A 21,989-nucleotide genomic window follows, 5' to 3' on the forward strand; every position below is an offset into this window, starting at 1 on the left:
CCATTGAAAAGTCAATACAAAATGTAGCATCTGGCCTTTCGGACATGCATTTCCCTGCTAAGACACAACTTTCGCAGTTATTAGCCCAGTTTATACGATTCTCAATCTATGACAAGTTCCCTAATGCCTCACCTAGTATTTCAATTCCCCTCTAAACTAAATGGCTAAAAGAAATTACTCCTACCTTTTACCATTTCTTTTGTGACTTCCAGTAGTCTTACTAGTACTTGAGTGTTTACTATGGGCGATATACAGCATACTGTATGGACTTTATGCCACTCAATTCTTTTGACATTCTTGGGAAGGAGCCTATTATCAAACAGAGGCTTAGGAAAGCAAAGTGGCTTGCTGGAGGTCAACAACTAGCATGAAGAAGGGTAGGGGTACAAACCTATGTGGTCTAACACTGATGCTAGGCTAGGGTCGCTTTCTCTTCTACACTTACGCTTCTGAGCATTCATCCATCAGAGAAGAGTACGAGTGTCCACTCTTCATATATAACTTCATCTCTATCTCACTTTCCTGCTGATTCATATTAAGTTCTGGTACAGATGATGTATTAGTACAGACCCGACTGTTATTTGAATAAAGGACAATAATCATTTCAGAGATATAAATGCAGGAAAGCCTCATGTGGGAAGGGTAGGTACTGCTGGGAAAAGACAGTAGAGCTCCCAACACTTCCCTTCCTCCCTTCCTTCCTTAGGCTCATGTCTTCTGTCAGCCTTAATGTAACAATGCATCAAACATAGTTGGTATTCAACCCAAGAATTTAGGAAAACAGAACGTTTTAATTAAATGTACTGAAAGTATCCCCTAATTTACTTTACACATAAAATTTAAGTAGGACGATTCATACATCCCACTTTCAGAACAAAAAGAAACACTGAAATGTAAAGCATACTGAAGATGCATACTGAAGATGTACTGAGGACGTAGAAGTAAAAGAACTTAAAAGACACGCCAACAAAATAATTACTAAAATTAGGCCAGGGGCCAGTCAGGTGGCCCAGTGGGTGAAGATATTCATGGCCAAGCTTGATGACCTAAGTCTATTGCATTCACACAGACACATGCAAAGACACACACTGACACACACACAAACACACACACATTCAAATTAAAAATTAAAACAAAAAGAGGTATTTGAACTGTAATTCTATTACTTTGGAGGCTGAGATGGGAGTCTGTCATGAGTTTGAGGCTAGCCTGGACTACAGAGGACTTAAATATATATATCATTAAGAGAGGTTGGAGAGATGTCTCAGTGGCTCAGAGCACTTGCTGCTCCTAGAAAGGACCCCGGTTTGGTTTCCACCACCACATGGCAGCTCACAACCATCCGTAACTCCAGATTCAGGGGATCCAAAGCCTCTTCTGACCTTCTTGGATAACAGGCATGTGTGAGGTGTACATATGCACACACAGCTCAACACTCATATCCATAAAATAAATAAATACAGAATTGATCAAAAGGAAAGTATATATAAAGAATGTTCTCATATCCTCCACACAGATTCAACCTCTGGCCAGTATGAATGAGATTTAAGATATTCTTATACTGCATGGATACGTAGAAGCTGTTGCTACGACTTTGCTTATTTTCAATCTCCTCTGTATTCAGGTACATATATGTATGCATATGTGTCACACATGCATCCACATGCCTCCTTAGCCATGTGAAAGTAAGTTACATATATCACAGCCTTTTATCCTTAAGGTATTCCTAATCAAGATATTACTGTATATCATTCTGTTAGGAGTTTCAAGACTTTCATTGATCTAATATACCTTCTGTATTCCAGACCTGTCAAATCACTGGATAATGTCTCCACCCCAGCCTAGGGTCAAGTATTTGTTTAGATTTTCTGTCTCTTATCACCTCTTAATGTCCAGCATCTTATCTGATGCCAGATGCCCTCCAAGGTTAGACTCAGGCTATAAACTCTCAGTCAGGGTGGCACACAGATGACACTGTGTCCTTTTCAGGATATCACATTTTGGGTAACAATGGCGTCTTCACTGGTGAAGACAAGTTTTAGCATCAAACTGTTTTCTCAATTTTCCACTACATAATTACTATTTCTCTGTTATAATTAGCAGTGGTTTATAGAGTTACTTTTAAACTACATAACTATGTAGATATCTTGTTCATTAAAATTTCCTCCTAAATTTAGCATCTTAATTTGTTCCTAATTCAATCCTTACTAAAACATTCAAAATGCTTCTTTCCAAATCTAGTAGCATCTCTGCTGTTTCCAGTCAGCAATCCACAATCACCATGAGCCAGAGTGCTTCTCTACTCCATTAATTAGCTAATCTAATTATACATGGTACAGGCACATGAGTTATCATTATTCTACAGTGCATCACTTATGACTGTGATTAATGCTTTGATGTCCTGGTTCATCCAGATGCAGGCACAGAAGTCCCTGTCAAACAGCTCGTCATAGTATAGCTCTATTGACTTCAGCTCCAGGCATAACTGACCTGACTTCTCAGCCCTGAAATCCGTTATCTCTCTGGGACTATATACATGACAGTGCTGGGACTTTGTAGACCCTCAGAGAGGCTACTCATTAGAGTCAAGTCTTCTAATTTCGGAAAGTTTGGTTGGATGATAATTTTCAAATTTAGTGTTTTCTTGTTCTGACTGGTTTCTTCATGAAACTCTGCAATTTATTTTCTTCTAGTGCATCTGAATATAATACTTGGCAATTTAGTTTCCATTTGTATTTCTGTACTAAATGTTAGCAAGTGGTAGCCAGCACCTTTATTCCATGAGCCATCTCATTGGCTCTAGTCTTTACTTTTGTTTTGTTTTAAATTTCTCTTAGCTGCAAATACCTAACTGAGGACATTCAGTTGAACGTGGCGTGTTATGTTAAATTTCTTCTGTTTTGTTACTCAATTACTGTATATATTTTCACCAAGATGGAAACTTTAGGCCACATGAATTTTTGCAGCTGGCAATGATGGGAATTTTTTTTTTCGGCTTTAAAACACTACTTTATAGAAAGGTCTTAGGTCAAGAGCACCCTCTTCTGTGTAGGTACATTATGGGTCATATTACTGCTGGCCCCAGGGTGAGAATTGGACAAAGTGGTATCTTCTCTTTCTGTAAGACCCATCCCTTTCTTCTTGTGATTTTTCCCACAAAGCACTGATTCTCAGAGGCTGCAATTTCTGGGTGCACACACCTCCAAATCCTGGCCGAGTGCCATCAAGTGCTGACCAATGCTTAGGATTTGAGATTATTACACTGTTCTTTCTTGTACTGATTTCACTTGTTTTATTGAACTCTTGTTTCTCTTTATTCTTTGTCAGAGCCTTTAAAGCCCTCTCTGTTCTAGGTCCTGGGATGCAGTAGCAGGTCAGCTTTGGGACTTAGGCTGTAAGTTATTTATTCTACTTACTATGGAGGTTTGTTCTGGTCTCTGTTACTGTCAGGTGGAGGGTATGAGTCATGGATGGCTCTGTTTATTATCTTGGCTAGTATGATGCTTTCTGTGAGGGCAGGGTGAGGGGAACGGAGAACCAAGCAGTCACCACTGATCTTAACAGGCTTCTACTAACACCACAGTTGTATTCAGAGTGCATTCCCTGTCTGCTTTTTCTGCTTTTACTTTTTCATAGTGCTATTTGTCTTGTTCAAATCTGCTGCAATCTGGTAAAGACCACGCAGGGTGAAAGGACATTCTTAATTATTTACCATGAGCACCTAACTACAGCAATGCTCTGTTGTGCACTTTGGGGAGAAATGCTTGCTTTGTTTTTCTTTAATAAGATCTTGAAGTATAAATAACAAAAGAAAGAGAAAACAGAAAAGGGAAAGGGAAGAGAATAATAGAAAAGCAACGAGACTGGTCATTTTGGTTCATGGAAGCCATTTTAGGGTTTTAAATTTGTTTGATTAATACAGCAGGACCCCAGTAGATACAAACTCCAAACACTCATTTTTCAGAGCTCTCTAATTTCCTCCTGTGCTGTCTGCAGTTGCGAATTCTGAGATATGATGAAGCACTACTGCTCTAAAGGTATACCTCACACACTGTTACACACAAAAGGATCCATGGATATTCTCAGGCACTGTACCCCGTGAGCCCCGCCATCCCTGCAATCCTCCCACCCCACACGACTTACCTGCTTCACATTCTGGAGTTCTTCTATCAATTGTTTCCTGTGCTTTTCTGATTCCAGTAACTTCTCCTGTGTTTGAAAACCACCGAATGAGTAGCATGTCACTGTGACACCACAAATGATTCTTAGTCCCCGCTTCAAAGTTTACTCCCCAGACATCAAGTTGCTACAATTCTCCTAATGAAATTCCTGGTTATTTTCCTGGCTTTACATGTCATTTACTAGTGGTCAATGATCCAAGTCTAACTGTGGTGAAAACATCTGGATTGCCCTATATAATGCCAAAATCTGAGCTCCAGAAGAAGTTGGTCAGGACCTAAGCGGGCAAACAGCAACTAAATGTGGGTGACAGCAGTCATTACCAAAGAGCTACCAGACTGAATAGTCTTATTCTAAATTAGATTGGGGGGGGGGTGGCTTTAATCAAACCAAAGAAAAAGACTGGGTCGACTCTTAGCTTCCTAATGTAATATTTGCCCATTTTTGAAACATTATTAAAAAAGGGATAGAACTATTATAGCCAAAATATAAAGTATATATTTGAATATGGGCATAAAGGTAAAATATGATCATCTTTGAACCTAAAACTAAACCCAACATGAACTCTGAGATGTCCCACCTTGATGAGTGGTACAGTCAGAAATGCTTAGTGACCCAGGAAGCATCTTATTGAAAACATGAGCAGGGTTACTGGAACTTTAAATAGAGTGGCGAAGATTCAGGGCAATGCCACGACATACAGAAGAGGCAGAGCCTGGCGTCTGGGGCAATGCAGCCCACTCTGCGCTACTCTGCCAGCCTCCTGCGCGCCCAGTGCTCTCTCTGTGTCTCTGCACGTGTAAATGGGATGTGCATCTGTGCCCACTCTTCTGTGAAGAGCAGGAGCAGGTGGGATTTAGGTTAAACAGTTCCCAGAGCACTGTTAAGGATCACGTCTGCAAAATAAAAATTAGCCAGGGGCCTAAAATTACTTATTTGTACTTCAAGTGAGACACAGAGCTGTCAAAGGCTGATGAGGAGTGAAAGCACACCAGTCCTACTCTATGATCTACTTAACAAGCTCTGCTGCTCTGTGTGTCCCTGTGTGTGGGAGCGAGTGTGTATGTTTGTATATGTGTGTGTGTGTGTGTGTGTGTGTGTGTGTCGACATGTGTGTAGATGCCTGTAACAAAATAGGCAGAATAACTGAAAATGTAACATTACTGCAAGCAAAATATTTATTGCTTGATATACTACTTATACCCCTTTTAATTTTTAAATTAAATTGATTTATTAGATGTGTGTGAGTGTTTGACCCGCATGTGTGTACTGCACGTGTGCTTGGTGCCCACAGAGGCCACTGAGAAGAAGGCATTGGATCCCCTGGAACTGGAGTTATGTATTTTTGTGAGCCATCATGTGAGTGCCTGAACAGAACCTGGATTCTCTGTAAGAATAACAAGCACTATTACTGAGTGGGACACCTCTATAGCCTTTCTAAATCTTTAAAAAATACATGGGTCTCAGAGGGAGAAAAAAATCAATGTAGAAGAAAAGCAAAGTCTTTTTTTTTTTTTTTTTTTAAATTCTGGGACTTTAGGGTTTGCAACATTAAAATATGCTCAGTTACAGTTGCTGAACTTGAAAGGTGATCTTGATTGAATGGCTCCTCAGGGGACCCTTGTTTAAATGTTACACGAGTATGGCTTACACAATGTTAAATTAAAATTCTAGCAATTAATATTGACATTCAAATAAAACTCAAAATATATCATTAAATCTAGCAGTGAAAAACTTTAGGGAAATGAAAAATATGCAAGACCCTCTGACACCCTTGATATCATGGATTTTGTTTGTGTAAAGATGAATCACACAGGAAATAGGGTCTTAGCAATGTGACCAACACTTCAGGATGGTTCTGTGAGAGTCGGAAGAAACTGGTAACTTTTAATATGAATTCTGTATTTTCATCTAGCTATGCCAACATGTGGAAAGGTAGTGAGTTTCAGAATTATAAAATATAACCATATTTGTGGGAAGCTCACTTCTGTTTGTAAGGAATATGAATTACCAAAGCCTTATGAGAGAAAATTTGGAGAAATGTAGAGAATGTTTTACATTAGCATACTTTAATACTGCAATTCCATTTTCACAGATTTAGTGTGAACTTCCACAACCGCCTATCCACACTCCTACCAAGTTACTAAGATTTATTTTTATTTTCATTTTCGTGTGTATATCTACTATGTACATGCCATGTATGTGCGGTGTCCTTGGAGGCCAGAAGGTAGTGTTGAATGCCCTGGAGTTGGAGCAAAGGAAGGTACAGGCCACCTGATGTGGATGCTGAGACCTAACTCACGTTCTCTGGACTAGGAGCAAGGGCTTCTAACCGCTGAGCCATCTCTGTAGTCCCTGGAGTTATTTCTGATCATTGAAAACTGAAGCTAACCTAAATATCCATTACCAGAGAACTGATTAAGACCCTGGAAGCTGGTGTAGGGGTCTCTACCATGGAAGATGTGCAAGAGCTGTAGTGGGAACTCCCATGATTCAGTCTGAACCATGGAGAAACGAAAGCCCAGCTGTGCTAAAGTGGGCTGTAAGAACTAAGTTATGCATGAGCTAACACAATAGGCTTCTCTTTAGCTATTTAAGACTTCACTTTGAAGAGTCGTTTTAGGCTTATTATTAAATGCAGAGGAAGGTAAGTAGTACCTATGTGTCTCTGACACCTACATACATACGTTTATATTTTTAAAATGTGATCTGTTTGGGCTGTCTTCAGAAACTCTCAGAGGATATGCCAAACATTTTTAATATTGGTTTCCTCTAAAGGCTGGCATTATAAAAACAAAAACAAAACAAAACAAAAACAATAGAACGAAAAATGTGTTTCCTTTTTGAATAAAGAATTTATACCAATAAAACTAAATCAAATAACTAGACAGCTTCACCTAACAAAATAGTTTAAAAATGTGTAATTTTTACAGCAAAGTGATCATAAAGTACTTATGTTGCTTTCCTTGGAACATATAACAGCTCCCTGTAAAAGTCAGGATTTAACGTAAACTTAATAGTCCATTTAGAACAGAATGACACTATAGAGAAAGAAGCAAAATGTTACTGTGCATTTAAAGCAAATGTGATTTGTTCTCTCCTGAAAGCACAAGGCCTTCATTTTTCAAATTACATTAGCAATACACTAAGTCCCTCAGACATGACCCTGCACCTGGAAGAAAAAGTCTTTTCCATGAACATCAGAGGATTTCAAATTTGTCACAGCTTGCTCAGTTGGCTCGTCTGCTACACCTGCTCTTGCCATCAATATGAGAGAACAGGAGTCAGAGGAGCCAGATCGGATGGGAGAGGAACACGCACTCACTGCACACACTGCGCATGTCACGGAGTGCAACTAAGGGAGCGGTGACCTTGAGGATGACCCTGAAGACAACTACACGGATGACTCGACCCGATTGGATACTAATATGCTTCCAATCTGGGAACATGTCTTTTTAATGGCAGACACGAGGGCGCTGAGGAGAGGCTTACCTTAAGCACATTCCGTTCCTCTAGAGCAGCGTTTCTTTCTTGTCTAAGTTTTCCCACTTCATCTGCTTCTAGAGAATCACAGGGGAGAAGCTGTCAACATTAAAATACAGAAGTTATGCATCAGATGCTAACCTTGAGAACAGAAAGCCATTTTCACCACCCCCAAACTTCGCTCCACGTCAAAATTGAGGTTTTACCTTGGAGCTGTTTGACTGGGTTTGAGGAAACTAATGTATGGGGGCCATTTCCCTCATCAGGCTGACCTTATACTGTGAGTCAGAATCTATATTATTAAAAGATATACATTTAACTTTTTTATTTTATACATGCCTATTTTAATTTTATGTGTACATGTGTGTGCCTGTTTAAGTATGTAGCGGGTATGCAGTGCCTACGGAGGCCAGGAGAGGGCAGTGGGTCCTCTGGAGCTGGCGGTATAGGCGCCCATGTTGGAGACCTGAGCCCAGGTCCTCTGCGAGAACAGTCAGAGCTCTCAACGACTGTAGTCTCCAGGCCCAAGCTGGCTTGGGATGTTTTCTCCTGTAGAGATAAGCCACCCATAATACTTGATTAGACTGATACAGAGTCATACTCTGATGGATGGCAGCCTGTTGCCAGGGTAGGAGCTCTCCTGGGTGTGGGTGTGGGTGTGAGCCTTGCCTTTTCTGTGTATGACCTCATGTGCTTTCTGGAACTTTATATTATGTCTATTTATAAATGTTATATCTATTTATGTTCTATTTATTTATGTTATACATCTCTACTGAATGTTACTTTCCTTGTCAAATAACGTTATGTTACTATTCTGGCCTTACTATATAATGCACCTTTAAAGTTGTAGTTGTTTGTGTATGTGGCTCTCTAGTAAACTATACAAGGGAAATTTTATCTATCTTTATAGCATGTGCCATCACACCTAACCCAATGTCATCAACACTGTCATCATCCATGTGTATCTGATATCTTACAGATGGGCCTTTAGAAGTTATAAAAAGTTGAAACACAGCGGGGATTGCATCTTGACCCAGTCAGTCTCGTCACTTATGAGTCAGTTTGAGGTTTTCCTTCAGCTTTACCCCATTTGTTAAAACAGTGGCCTCAATGCACGAAACTGACAAGAGCCTGAATTGTGAAAATTTACTTCAGGGGACTGACAGCACGTTCAATGTTCAGCCTGCTGTTTGAAGATAATCCATTCCTGATACTTGATTAGACTGCTAGGGCACCGTAGCTTAACGGATGGCATCTGCTGTTGTGCTGGGGCTGTGCTGGGTGTAGATGGAGGTGCCAACCTTGCCTCTCTGTGTATGACCTTGTGCTGGCAGCAGGTGTAGCACTACACTGTGTGACGCTTTTAATATAGAAATGATGATTAGAATCACAGCAAGACACTTACATTCTGGGTTCTAAATGCCACCTTCTCCTCAATCAAAAAGTTCATTGTCAAATAAACAAAAGGAGGATTGACATATACTGACTCAGCAATTCCCCCACCTCCTCAAAAAGGTGACAGCCCAGACGTCTGAGTCAGAGGCAACCGGAAGAGCTAGTCACAGTGCACACACACTCTAGTTATGAGCCTAGTAACTAAAAGCAAGAATGATGGGCTGATGGACTCCACCTTTATTAGGTCAAAACAGCATCTCTTGTCCAGGTGGAAATGGGAGCCTCCTGCAAACCCATGTGAGAGGCTTCTGAAGAGTGGCTTCACCTGAGATACATGGCAGATATCCAGCAAGCTGCAGAATTATCATTGCTGTATCTTGTCATATATATATGTCATATATACACATATGACATATATATATATATATATATATATGTATACACACACACACACACACACACACACACACACACACATATATATATACACACACACACACATATATACACACATATACACACACACGTGTGTGTATGTGTATGTGATACACACATTTTTTTCACTAAAGACATTAAAATATTATGAGGCTGGATGTGGTAGAGCGTGCCTATATCCCAGCACTTGGCAGTAGACCAATAGGAACAGGAACTCAAGGCTAGCTTAGGCTACTTACTAAATTTGAGGCCAGCCAGGGCTATATGAGCACTTCTCAAAAATTCTCAAAATAAAATAAAACTAAGAAAAATAAAGCAATGAACCATGAAATGAGAAACTAGGGCAGAGTTGGCAGCGGGGCCTTACTGCAACTTTTTCTGCTCTTGTCCCCCCACTTCCCAGAGAGCATCGTAAATCCTAGTCCTTCCTGCCCTAGCCCCAGCAACAGTCACTCTCATGGACTCATTCCAACCCATCAACCACACACTCCACTCAGAGCCTCTCTGCTTTTTTGACCTCTACCTCAGAACACATTAACTTTGTCATCCTCTTACCCGCTTCCCTTCCGCGGCTGCCAAAACCTCCAGCTGGCCTGATCTGTTGCTTTTTCTCTCCACTCCAACAGAACTATCCTTAAGCTGGCTTCTGAATCCATCTTTAAGTGCTTTTATTTATAACACAGATACTGCACAAGGGATCCTGTCTCCTACTGCTATGAATGCTTGGTGGTCCAAATGAGAAGAATTGAAGGAGACCGTCTCCTTCAATTGAAGGAGAACAAACTTCAGACACATAAATCAGTTTGTGGATCCACAATCCAACATTTCTGCTCTTGCAGTTAATTTATCTGATAGTATTTGTGTTTGCTAACGCCTCCACCAGAATCCCCAAACCCAACTTTTGGGTGATGATGCATCGGAGAATCTGGTCAGTGCTAGATGAAAGAAATAAGCCAGGCAGGACCTTTTACTCCTTTGCTCCTGTGGCCCACTCTTCTCTCAAGGAGCAGGAAGCATTTAAAGTGCTGTTCAGCAGGAGATGAAGAACTGAACACCCTCCCTTTCCCTTCTGTGATTATGAAGGTCCTCATTCCTCAAGGCGGGATGGCAGAAGAAGGCAGGTAGGAAGAAAGGAATGGAAAAGGACCATTTTCAAGCACTATTTGCAACATGTGCATATCTCTGCCAGCTCTCTGGTAAAATGGTATGATCTGTGGGTAGTAACATCTTTCCTGATTTAGACAGCAAGTATACCCCATTTTGGATATCCCCTTTGAAATATACCAATACTAACATAGTAACAAATTCCTGATGCAAATGACATCGTTATGATCAGTAACCCTCTTTACAAATAGTTCAGTTAGTGGGTGATAATATACACATTCTTGTGGACAGCAAAAGCTCTTGCCCAGCCAAGGCCAGTAGACCTACTGTGATATAGGGGTAAAAAAAGCAAGCAACTTGTCTTAAAACTCAAGAAGGGTACTCTGATGGCAGAAATATAAAGTCAGAGGCAGACAGAAATGGAAGGAATAACGTTCTCTTAATGAGATGTGGGCTCACATACCCCTAAGCTCCTCTGAACCAGCTGCCTGCAGAGCCTCACTGCTAAGCTTGCTCACCTTCCGAGTTCTCATGCAGAAAGCGTAACTTTTCCCTTTTCCATCTCCCTACCCTAGACACTGGCTAGACTCCTAAGCCAGCTTGTTCTGAAACTCAGGCTCTTTTCACTCTGTCTTAAGGCTCCTCCACACATCTCAATCTACTGACCTCTGACTTCTTGAGGAGGTAAAGCCTGAAGCAGGCCATTACTCGTTGGGCGGGCCTTGCTTTCTATTATCCATTGCCTCAGAGCAGCTGGGATTTCCAAAATATTTGCCCTTTTGTTTCCCCCTCAAATGCCAGTGCGATTGACCTTGAACTTAGGTCCTGATTCTATTTTGAAATTCTTTTATCTATGAGACTAAGACCCTGCGAGGCGGACTTTACATCCCCTCATGATATTCTCACTTTTCGGCTTAGACATGTAGCTCTTTTATTCTTTTTTTTTTTTTTTTTTTTTTTCCCATTTTTTTTTTTTTTTTCCATTTTTTATTAGGTATTTAGCTCATTTACATTTCCAATGCTATACCAAAAGTCCCCCTTACCCACCCACCCCCACTCCCCTACCCACCCACTCCCCCCCTTTGGCCCTGGCGTTCCCCTGTACCGGGGCACACAAAGTCTGCGTGTCCAATGGGCCTCTCTTTCCAGTGATGGCCGACTAGGCCATCTTTTGATACATATGCAGCTAGAGTCAAGAGCTCAGGGGTACTGGTTAGTTCATAATGTTGTTCCACCTATAGGGTTGAAGATCCCTTTAGCTCCTTGGGTACTTTCTCTAGCTCCTCCATTGGGAGCCCTGTGATCCATCCATTAGCTGACTGTGAGCATCCACTTCTGTGTTTGCTAGGCCCCGGCATAGTCTCACAAGAGACAGCTACATCTGGGTCCTTTCAGTAAAATCTTGCTAGTGTATGCAATGGTGTCAGCATTTGGAAGCTGATTATGGGGTGGATCCCTGGATATGGCAGTCTCTACATGGTCCATCCTTTCATCTCAGCTCCATACTTTGTTTCTGTAACTCCTTCCATGGGTGTTTTGTTCCCACTTCTAAGGAGGGGCATAGTGTCCACACTTCAGTCTTCATTTTTCTTGAGTTTCATGTGTTTAGGAAATTGTATCTTATATCGTGGGTATCCTAGGTTTTGGACTAGTATCCACTTATCAGTGAGTACATATTGTGTGAGTTCCTTTGTGATTGTGTTACCTCACTCAGGATGATGCTCTCCAGGTCCATCCATTTGGCTAGGAATTTCATAAATTCATTCTTCTTAATAGCTGAGTAGTACTCCATTGTGTAGATGTACCACATTTTCTGTATCCATTCCTCTGTTGAGGGGCATCTGGGTTCTTTCCAGTTTCTGGCTATTATAAATAAGGCTGCTATGAACATAGTGGAGCATGTGTCCTTCTTACCAGTTGGGGCTTCTTCTGGATATATGCCCAGGAGAGGTATTGCTGGATCCTCCGGTAGTACTATGTCCAATTTTCTGAGGAACCGCCAGACTGATTTCCAGAGTGGTTGTACAAGCCTGCAATCCCACCAACAATGGAGGAGTGTTCCTCTTTCTCCACATCCTCGCCAGCATCTGCTGTCACCTGAATTTTTGATCTTAGCCATTCTCACTGGTGTGAGGTGGAATCTCAGGGTTGTTTTGATTTGCATTTCCCTGATGATTAAGGATGTTGAACATTTTTTCAGGTGCTTCTCTGCCATTCGGTATTCCTCAGGTGAGAATTCTTTGTTCAGTTCTGAGCCCCATTTTTTAAGGGGGTTATTTGATTTTCTGAGGTCCACCTTCTTGAGTTCTTTATATATGTTGGATATTAGTCCCCTATCTGATTTAGGATAGGTAAAGATCCTTTCCCAGTCTGTTGGTGGTCTTTTTGTCTTATAGACAGTGTCTTTTGCCTTGCAGAAACTTTGGAGTTTCATTAGGTCCCATTTGTCAATTCTCGATCTTACAGCACAAGCCATTGCTGTTCTGTTCAGGAATTTTTCCCCTGTGCCCATATCTTCAAGGCTTTTCCCCACTTTCTCCTCTATAAGTTTCAGTGTCTCTGGTTTTATGTGAAGTTCCTTGATCCACTTAGATTTGACCTTAGTACAAGGAGATAAGTATGGATCGATTCGCATTCTTCTACATGATAACAACCAGTTGTGCCAGCACCAATTGTTGAAAATGCTGTCTTTCTTCCACTGGATGGTTTTGGCTCCCTTGTCGAAGATCAAGTGACCATAGGTGTGTGGGTTCATTTCTGGGTCTTCAATTCTATTCCATTGGTCCACTTGTCTGTCTCTATACCAGTACCATGCAGTTTTTATCACAATTGCTCTGTAGTAAAGCTTTAGGTCAGGCATGGTGATTCCACCAGAGGTTCTTTTATCCTTGAGAAGAGTTTTTGCTATCCTCGGTTTTTTGTTATTCCAGATGAATTTGCAAATTGCTCCTTCTAATTCGTTGAAGAATTGAGTTGGAATTTTAATGGGGATTGCATTGAATCTGTAGATTGCTTTTGGCAAGATAGCCATTTTTACAATGTTGGTCCTGCCAATCCATGAGCATGGGAGATCTTTCCATCTTCTGAGATCTTCTTTAATTTCTTTCTTCAGGGACTTGAAGTTTTTATCATACAGATCTTTCACTTCCTTCGTTAGAGTCACGCCGAGATATTTTATATTATTTGTGGCTATTGAGAAGGGTGTTGTTTCCCTAATTTCTTTCTCAGCCTGTTTATTCTTTGTGTAGAGAAAGGCCATTGACTTGTTTGAGTTAATTTTATATCCAGCTACTTCACCGAAGCTGTTTATCAGGTTTAGGAGTTCTCTGTTGGAATTTTTAGGGTCACTTATATATACTATCATATCATCTGCAAAAAGTGATATTTTGACTTCCTCTTTTCCAATTTGTATCCCCTTGATCTCCTTTTGTTGTCGAATTGCTCTGGCTAATACTTCAAGTACTATGTTGAAAAGGTAGGGAGAAAGTGGGCAGCCTTGTCTAGTCCCTGATTTTAGTGGGATTGCTTCCAGCTTCTCTCCATTTACTTTGATGTTGGCTACTGGTTTGCTGTAGATTGCTTTTATCATGTTTAGGTATTGGCCTTGAATTCCTGATCTTTCCAGAACTTTTATCATGAATGGGTGTTGGATCTTGTCAAATGCTTTTTCTGCATCTAACGAGATGATCATGTGGTTTTTGTCTTTGAGTTTGTTTATATAATGGATTACATTGATGGATTTTCGTATATTAAACCATCCCTGCATCCCTGGAATAAAACCTACTTGGTCAGGATGGATGATTGCTTTAATGTGTTCTTGGATTCGGTTAGCGAGAATTTTATTAAGAATTTTTGCATCGATGTTCATAAGAGAAATTGGTCTGAAGTTCTCTATCTTTGTTGGATCTTTCTGTGGTTTAGGTATCAGAGTAATAGTGGCTTCATAAAATGAGTTGGGTAGAATACCTTCTACTTCTATCTTGTGAAAAAGTTTGTGCAGAACTGGAGTTAGATCTTCTTTGAAGGTCTGATAGAACTCTGCACTAAACCCGTCTGGTCCTGGGCTTTTTTTGGCTGGGAGACTATTAATAACTGCTTCTATTTCTTTAGGGGATATGGGACTGTTTAGAAGGTCAACTTGATCCTGATTCAACTTTGGTACCTGGTATCTGTCCAGAAATTTGTCCATTTCGTCCAGGTTTTCCAGTTTTGTTGAGTATAGCCTTTTGTAGAAGGATCTGATGGTGTTTTGGATTTCTTCAGGATCTGTTGTTATGTCTCCCTTTTCATTTCTGATTTTGTTAATTAGGATTTTGTCCCTGTGCCCTTTAGTGAGTCTAGCTAAGGGTTTATCTATCTTGTTGATTTTCTCAAAGAACCAACTCCTCGTTTGGTTAATTCTTTGAATAGTTCTTCTTGTTTCCACTTGGTTGATTTCACCCCTGAGTTTGATTATTTCCTGCCGTCTACTCCTCTTGGGTGAATTTGCTTCCTTTTTTTCTAGAGCTTTTAGATGTGTTGTCAAGCTGCTAGTATGTGCTCTCTCCCGTTTTTTCTTGAAGGCACTCATAGCTATGAGTTTCCCTCTTAGAAATGCTTTCATTGTGTCCCAAAGGTTTGGGTACGTTGTGGCTTCATTTTCATTAAACTCTAAAAAGTCTTTAATTTCTTTCTTTATTCCTTCCTTGACCAAGGTATCATTGAGAAGAGTGTTGTTCAGTTTCCATGTGAATGTTGGCTTTCTGTTATTTATTTTGTTATTGAAGATCAGCCTTAGTGCATGGTGATCTGATAGGATACATGGGACAATTTCAATATTTTTGAATCTGTTGAGGCCTGATTTGTGACCTATTATGTGGTCAATTTTGGAGAAGGTACCATGAGGTGCTGAGAAGAAGGTATATCCTTTTGTTTTAGGATAAAATGTTCTGTAGATATCTGTCAGATCCATTTGTTTCATCACTTCTGTTAGTTTCAGTGTGTCCCTGTTTAGTTTCTGTTTCCATGATCTGTCCATTGGTGAAAGTGGTGTGTTGAAGTCTCCCACTATTATTGTGTGAGGCGCAATGTGTGCTTTGAGCTTTACTAAAGTTTCTTTAGTGAATGTGGCTGCTCTTGTATTTGGAGCATAGATATTCAGAATTGAGAGTTCCTCTTGGAGGATTTTACCTTTGATGAGAATGAAGTGTCCCTCCTTGTCTTTTTTGATGACTTTGGGTTGGAAGTCAATCTTATCAGATATTAGGATGGCTACTCCTGCTTGTTTCTTCATACCATTTGCTTGGAAAATTGTTTTCCAGCCTTTCATTCTGAGGTAGTGTCTATCTTTTTCTCTGAGATGAGTTTCCTGTAAGCAGCAAAATGTTGGGTCTTGTTTGTGTAGCCAGTTTGTTAGTCTATGTCTTTTTATTGGCGAGTTGAGACCATTGATGTTAAGAGATATTAAGGAAAAGTAATTGTTGCTTCCTGTTATTTTAGTTGTTAAAGGTGGCATTCTGTTCTTGTGGCTGTCTTCTTTTAGGTTTGTTGAGGGATTACCTTCTTGTTTTTTCTAGGGCATTGTTCCCGTTCTTGTATTGGTTTTTTTCTGTTATTATCCTTTGAAGGGCTGGATTCGTGGAGAGATAATGCGTGAATTTGGTTTTGTCGTGGAATACTTTGGTTTCTCCCTCTATGATAATTGAGAGTTTGGCTGGGTATAGTAGCCTGGGCTGCAGTTTGTGTTCTCTTAGTGTCTGTATAACATCTGTCCAGGCTCTTCTGGCTTTCATAGTCTCTGGTGAAAAATCTGGTGTAATTCTGATAGGCTTGCCTTTATATGTTACTTGACCTTTTTCCCTTACTGCTTTTAGTATTCTATCTTTATTTAGTGCATTTGATGTTCTGATTATTATGTGTCGGGAGGAATTTCTTTTCTGGTCCAGTCTATTTGGAGTTCTGTAGGCTTCTTGTATGTTCATATGCATCTCATTCTTTAGATTTGGGAAGTTTTCTTCAATAATTTTGTTGAAGATGTTTGCTGGACCTTTGAGTTGAAAATCTTCATTCTCATCCACTCCTATTATCCGTACGTTTGGTCTTCTTATTGTGTCCTGGATTTCCTGGATATTTTGAGTTAGGATCTTTTTGCATTTTCCATTTTCTTTGATTGTTGTGCCGATGTTCTCTATGGAATCTTCTGCACCTGAGATTCTCTCTTCCATCTCTTGTATTCTGTTGCTGATGCTCAAATCTATGGTTCCAGATTTCTTTCCTAGGGTTTCTATCTCTAGTGTTGCCTCGCTTTGAGTTTTCTTTATTGTGTCTACTTCCCTTTTTAGGTCTAGTATGGTTTTGTTCATTTCCATCACCTGTTTGTATGTTTTTTCCTCTTTTTCTGTAAGGACTTCTACCTGTTTGATTGTGTTTTCCTGTTTTTCTTTAAGGACTTGTAACTCTTTAGCAGTGTTCTCCTGTATTTCTTTAAGTGATTTATTAAAGTCCTTCTTGATGTCCTCTACCATCATCATGAGATATGCTTTTAAATCTAGGTCTAGGTTCTCAGGTGTGTTGGGGTTCCCTGGACTGGGCGAAGTGGGTGTGCTGGGTTCTGGTGATGGTGAGTGGTCTTGGTTCCTGTTAGTAAGATTCCTCCGTTTACCTTTCGCCATCTGGTAATCTCTGGAGTTAGTAGTTATAGTTGACTCTGTTTAGAGATTGTTCTTCTGGTGATTCTGTTACCGTCTATCAGCAGACCTGGGAGACAGATTCTCTCCTCTGAGTTTCAGTGCTCAGAGCACTCTCTGCTGGCAAGCTCTCTTACAGGGAAGGTGCGCAGATATCTTGTATTTGGACCTCCTCCTGTTCAGACTAATTTCCTAAGTTCGGCGGGTCTCGGACCAAGATGGCGACCGCTGCTGCTGTGGCTTAGGCCGCCTCCCCAGCCGGGCGGGCACCTGTCCTCCGGTCCGGACGGTGGCTGGCTGTCCCCGGCCCACAAAGGGTGCTGCCTCAGCGCCTCTGGGCTTCCACCTGTTCCAGAAGCTGTCCGGTTCTCTGGCGCACCCTCTCACCTCGCTCTTTTATTCTTTACCCCATTACATCTCACGTCCACTTTGGCTCTGATTCCTTTGACTTTGCCTACCTAAACCACACTGCTTCTCTTGAAAGTATACCCAAGTCACTGTCCTTAACCTCTCCTTATAAAATGTCTTACAGTCCAGGGACAACGAGACTGGACACAAGTGACTAAATGTACTCCCTAGTACCAACAAGTCTACTGGGCAGAGCACCCAGAATGAACACAACTACACAACTATCTCTAATCTAGAGCCAGTTCTCTGGAGCAGATCATCTCATGGCAGCCAGGCTCCTGTGTCCATGGCTTCCAAGGGCCACTTGTATCGGTGGAGCCCAGGTACCAATGCGTGGGTGACCAGGATTACTTACTTATTCATACTTCCGTTCCATGACCCCATTATTGCTCTATGTAAACCAAAGAACATTCCAATACCCTGCATATGGACAGAGGGCCGCTGGGTCCCTTTATATGTGCTTACTAATGTGCTACAGTTGACTAGAACATGCCTGTCCCTTGCTTTTCACACAAAAAGGGAAGAAGGAATCAATTGTCTTTATTAGCCATGAAAGGAGAACATATGAGTAAGAACACAGGCATCCCATGTAAAATTATTATAAACTTGACCCTATTATTGTGAAACTAAGGCTGCTGAGGGCAGCCATAGTGGAATTTCCCCACCTTCACGGATTGTTGGCATTGTGGACCACAGACTGAGTGTTTCAGAGTAGGCACTCCAGTTCTCTGCACATAAACACGATGGGGACTTACACAATCAAACAGTAATGTGCTCTTTGTTTGTGGTGAGCTAGTTAACAAGCTGTGTCTTATATAATGCTTTTAAAATAGGGGTACTTCTTCACTCATGAATTGCAAGATGGATTTTTTAATGAAATGGAATTCAATGATATTAAATGAGAATTCAATGTGTGCTTTGAGAGACTTCTTTCACTGTACATGTGACTGTGATGGATAAATTCATTCTTATGGATCCCATTGGAGAAAAAAAGGACTGCTCACACTTGACAATAATATCTTCTGTGTGATGATAAGCAGAAGGCAACAAGCAGAATTTCATGAATTAATAATGACTATTGCACAACCTTTTGATCTACAGCCTCAAGAGGAAACCATTGGCACGCAGAGCATCTTGCACAACGGCCACCAGTCTGGCGCTTTTGCTTTCAAACTACTGCAGACTGACAACAGTCTTTCTTATCTGCCCCAAATCCTGTCGGTAAGAAGGAAATAGATTACTCATTCAGAGCGTGTGCTTTGCTTTGCAGCTGCTCAAAAAGCGCTACAGGCTCACACAAGTCCCTACTTTATCGCCACAATGAAAACTAGCACTGCCTTGGCTTGAGCGATGGGCACAGCAACTTTGAGAACTGCTTAGCAGCATGAGACAGACCTGCCTGGAACGTCATGAAGTTAAGCACATAAGGCTCACATCAGCATCGGGAGAGGGAGATGTACAGCTCAGGTTTTGCTAAATTCCACAGGGTTCCTAATAACTCTGTGCCAGGTACGTCCTGAGAGCAACCGAAAAGCTAGGATTTGGGGTAACTTCAATGAGTAAAATGATCAGTATTTACATACATATGTATTTTTTAAAAAGTGGTTTGAAATGGTAAAAAGAATGGCATGAGGAATCTTTAAATGAGAGAGATTATTTTTTATCAATAAATCAATCGCCCAGACTCCGCATTGCTTGAAACGTAACTGATACCAATCGAAGCTTCCCATGGGAAAGACTGTGGAGGGTCTTCAGGAGGTGAAGCCTACTGAAGGTCATTGCTTTTGGGCTTTTCAAAATGTGCTTATTCTCACTAGGGCTTCTTCTCTGGGATGCTGTCTGCCTACACGCCCTCCTCAGAGGTCCATTCAGTGAACCTCTCCAATTCTGGTCTTTGATCTGCGACTGGAAAATTGGCAGCTAGGCTATACATAAGAATTTTCAATAAAAAGTTATACCAGGATATCATTATAGGTTTACAGAAAATGGAAGAACTAACAAATAAAGTGAAGAAGTTCTGAGTATAAAGTGTTGACTATAAGTTTAAAATAACAATTTAGGCACTAAAAACTATTTTGTTTGGATTCTATTAGATCTGCTGTAAAGTGTTACATATAAGTATAATAATTGGACCCCCCAAAATATTATGGTAATAAACCATTTGGTTAAGTGGGGAAACACAAGAAAGTAATCTAGAGAGGCAGACATTCAGCATTTATATAGTTACATATACTTAGATATATTCTTATAACATAAAATTAAAACCAGTGACAAGAAATAAAAATTCTTTTTAATAATATAACTAAGGATAACATATTTGGTAATTAAACTGATAGAAAATTTATGATGCAAATGGAACACGTACTTTTCTCAAAACAAGAACCATGATAAGGGAAAGTAGTCATATTTAGTTCATAACCAACCATTCTATAAATTTAATACAATTCCAATAGAGTAAGTACCACAATAGTTAATACCATGACAAAAATCACTTAAAATGTTATTTTTTCAGATCAATAGTATGAAGCTAATAATACTCTTAGCTTATTAGTAACAATGAACACAGAATTAAGTAGCTAAATAAATAAGGGATTAGCAGAGAGAAACAGATGAACGGAAGAGAGACTGAGACAAAGAACACATCTACATACTTAGTGACAATCCCCTACTCAGAAAGTCAGGGCAACCACATGTGGGCTTTGCCAGCTTTAGTCTTAGTAAAATGTTGGGATTGGTTTTAATATTATTTATATCAATACAAAATTAATTACATGGGAACCAGCATGTCTGCCTGTAAGATGCTGATGTCTCCAGTCAGCTTTGATTGGGGGAAATAAAGAGTGATTGCAGCCAGTGGCTGGGCAGGGGGACAGAGGTGGGACTTTTAGATTTCGTGGGCAAGGGACAAGGAGAGGAGGAAGGGCAGAGTCACCATGATGGGAAAACAGGGAGGTCAGACTTAAGAGTTGCAGGAGAGAAAACATCTAGCCATATGACAACCAGATAAATACAGATGAATAAAATTTGATTTAATTGTTTTTAAGGATAGAAAGGAGCATAATGGTAATTGTTTAAGAGTTTTAAAGAAATTTAGGCCTTTGATCTCAAATGCAGAAAACAAATATACAGAGATAAAACTAGATTAAATGAAAAAAAAATTTTTAGAAGGTCTATGCCAGGGCAAATACTCAGATTCTTTGAATGTAGTCTACAAGGGAATTCTGAGATTATTTAGCCTGGTATGACAAACTAGAAGCCTAAAAATAGGAATAAAAGGGAATTTAATTGAAGTTAAATATACAGATGAATAAATAGAGGCTTCTGATCAAATTGTAGGTCACAAGCAGGGGATAAGAGGAAGGACCTAATCTCAGGCAGATAATAAAAACGTATGTTAATTCAAGTTACATAAAGAGAAAGAAGACATATATACCCACAGAGGTATTAATCTCCTAGAAGAGAGAATTTAAGTATATATAGATGAACAAATAACTTCGGCTCTGATCTCGTGTATGTCATGAGCAGGGGATAAGGAGAAGACCTTATCTCAGGTAAATAATAATACTTGTTTAGATTGCTTTAATTGCTCTGAATTGTTTTAATTATCAAATGCATGTAGCTATGAGCTTAGTGGTTATAATAGTAAACATCCTCTGGGAGAGAGGTCAAGCTACTAAATCAAATCTATACCTTTAATGGGTTACTGGACCAAGGGCACACTATTTTGGGAGAGAGGCTCTGTATTTACGTTAACAGGAAAGAAAAGGCTTTAGACCTTTTTCAGAGTGATATGGATGAGAAATGACAGGGGAAGACCCCCTGAAGATCTTGGCTACAGAAAAGAAAGATTTGAGAAAGTCAAACAGGACAGGGAACTTGATTTGCTGATTCCTCAACATGGGAACAGACCTATAACTGGCTTAGACTTGAAAATATCTCTAGCCAGAACATCAGCTAAAATTAGACAATAAATCTTGTTGGTTGTGGAATCCTTAAGATTCATCGTGCCATCCTTCACATGGCATGAATGAAGATTTATTATGATCAGTTACTGATGAAATTAATTCATAAAAAGATAGTTGTCTTTTACCTGCTCAAATAAGGAACAAAATTCATCCTTAACTGATCTGTACAACCGGCACAATCTGTATGAATAGCTTAACAGTACTGACATTTTGGCTGTAAAATTCATATATTGCAGAATTTGTAGCTCTGGCAAAATTCATCCGCCAAGAAGCTGAAATGACCTTCTGTTCCAGCCCCCTGCTTCCTGCCGCTGTCCAGAGACTTGCCTCCAGAACAGCTTCAGGACTTGCTGTT

General features: G+C 40.2%; 1 protein-coding gene across 8 annotated transcripts in view; it reads right to left on the reverse strand.

Moving 5' to 3' along the window:
- Positions 1–21,989, reverse strand: part of Stxbp4 (syntaxin binding protein 4) — a 161,645-nt gene that overhangs the window by 91,087 nt on the left and 48,569 nt on the right. For 7 of the 8 annotated variants that reach the window (XM_030245750.1, NM_011505.2, XM_006532736.4 and 4 more), the window contains exons 11-12: positions 7,672–7,761; positions 4,144–4,209 (exon numbers count right to left, since the gene is read on the reverse strand). In XM_030245750.1, the coding sequence (XP_030101610.1) occupies positions 4,144–4,209; positions 7,672–7,761 (156 nt within the window). The remainder of the gene's footprint in view (positions 1–4,143; positions 4,210–7,671; positions 7,762–21,989) is intronic. The other variant, XR_388390.4, reaches the window with a different exon arrangement.

Source organism: Mus musculus, chromosome 11 (assembly GCF_000001635.26).
Source record: "Mus musculus strain C57BL/6J chromosome 11, GRCm38.p6 C57BL/6J".
NCBI classification, from domain to species: Eukaryota; Metazoa; Chordata; class Mammalia; order Rodentia; family Muridae; genus Mus; species Mus musculus.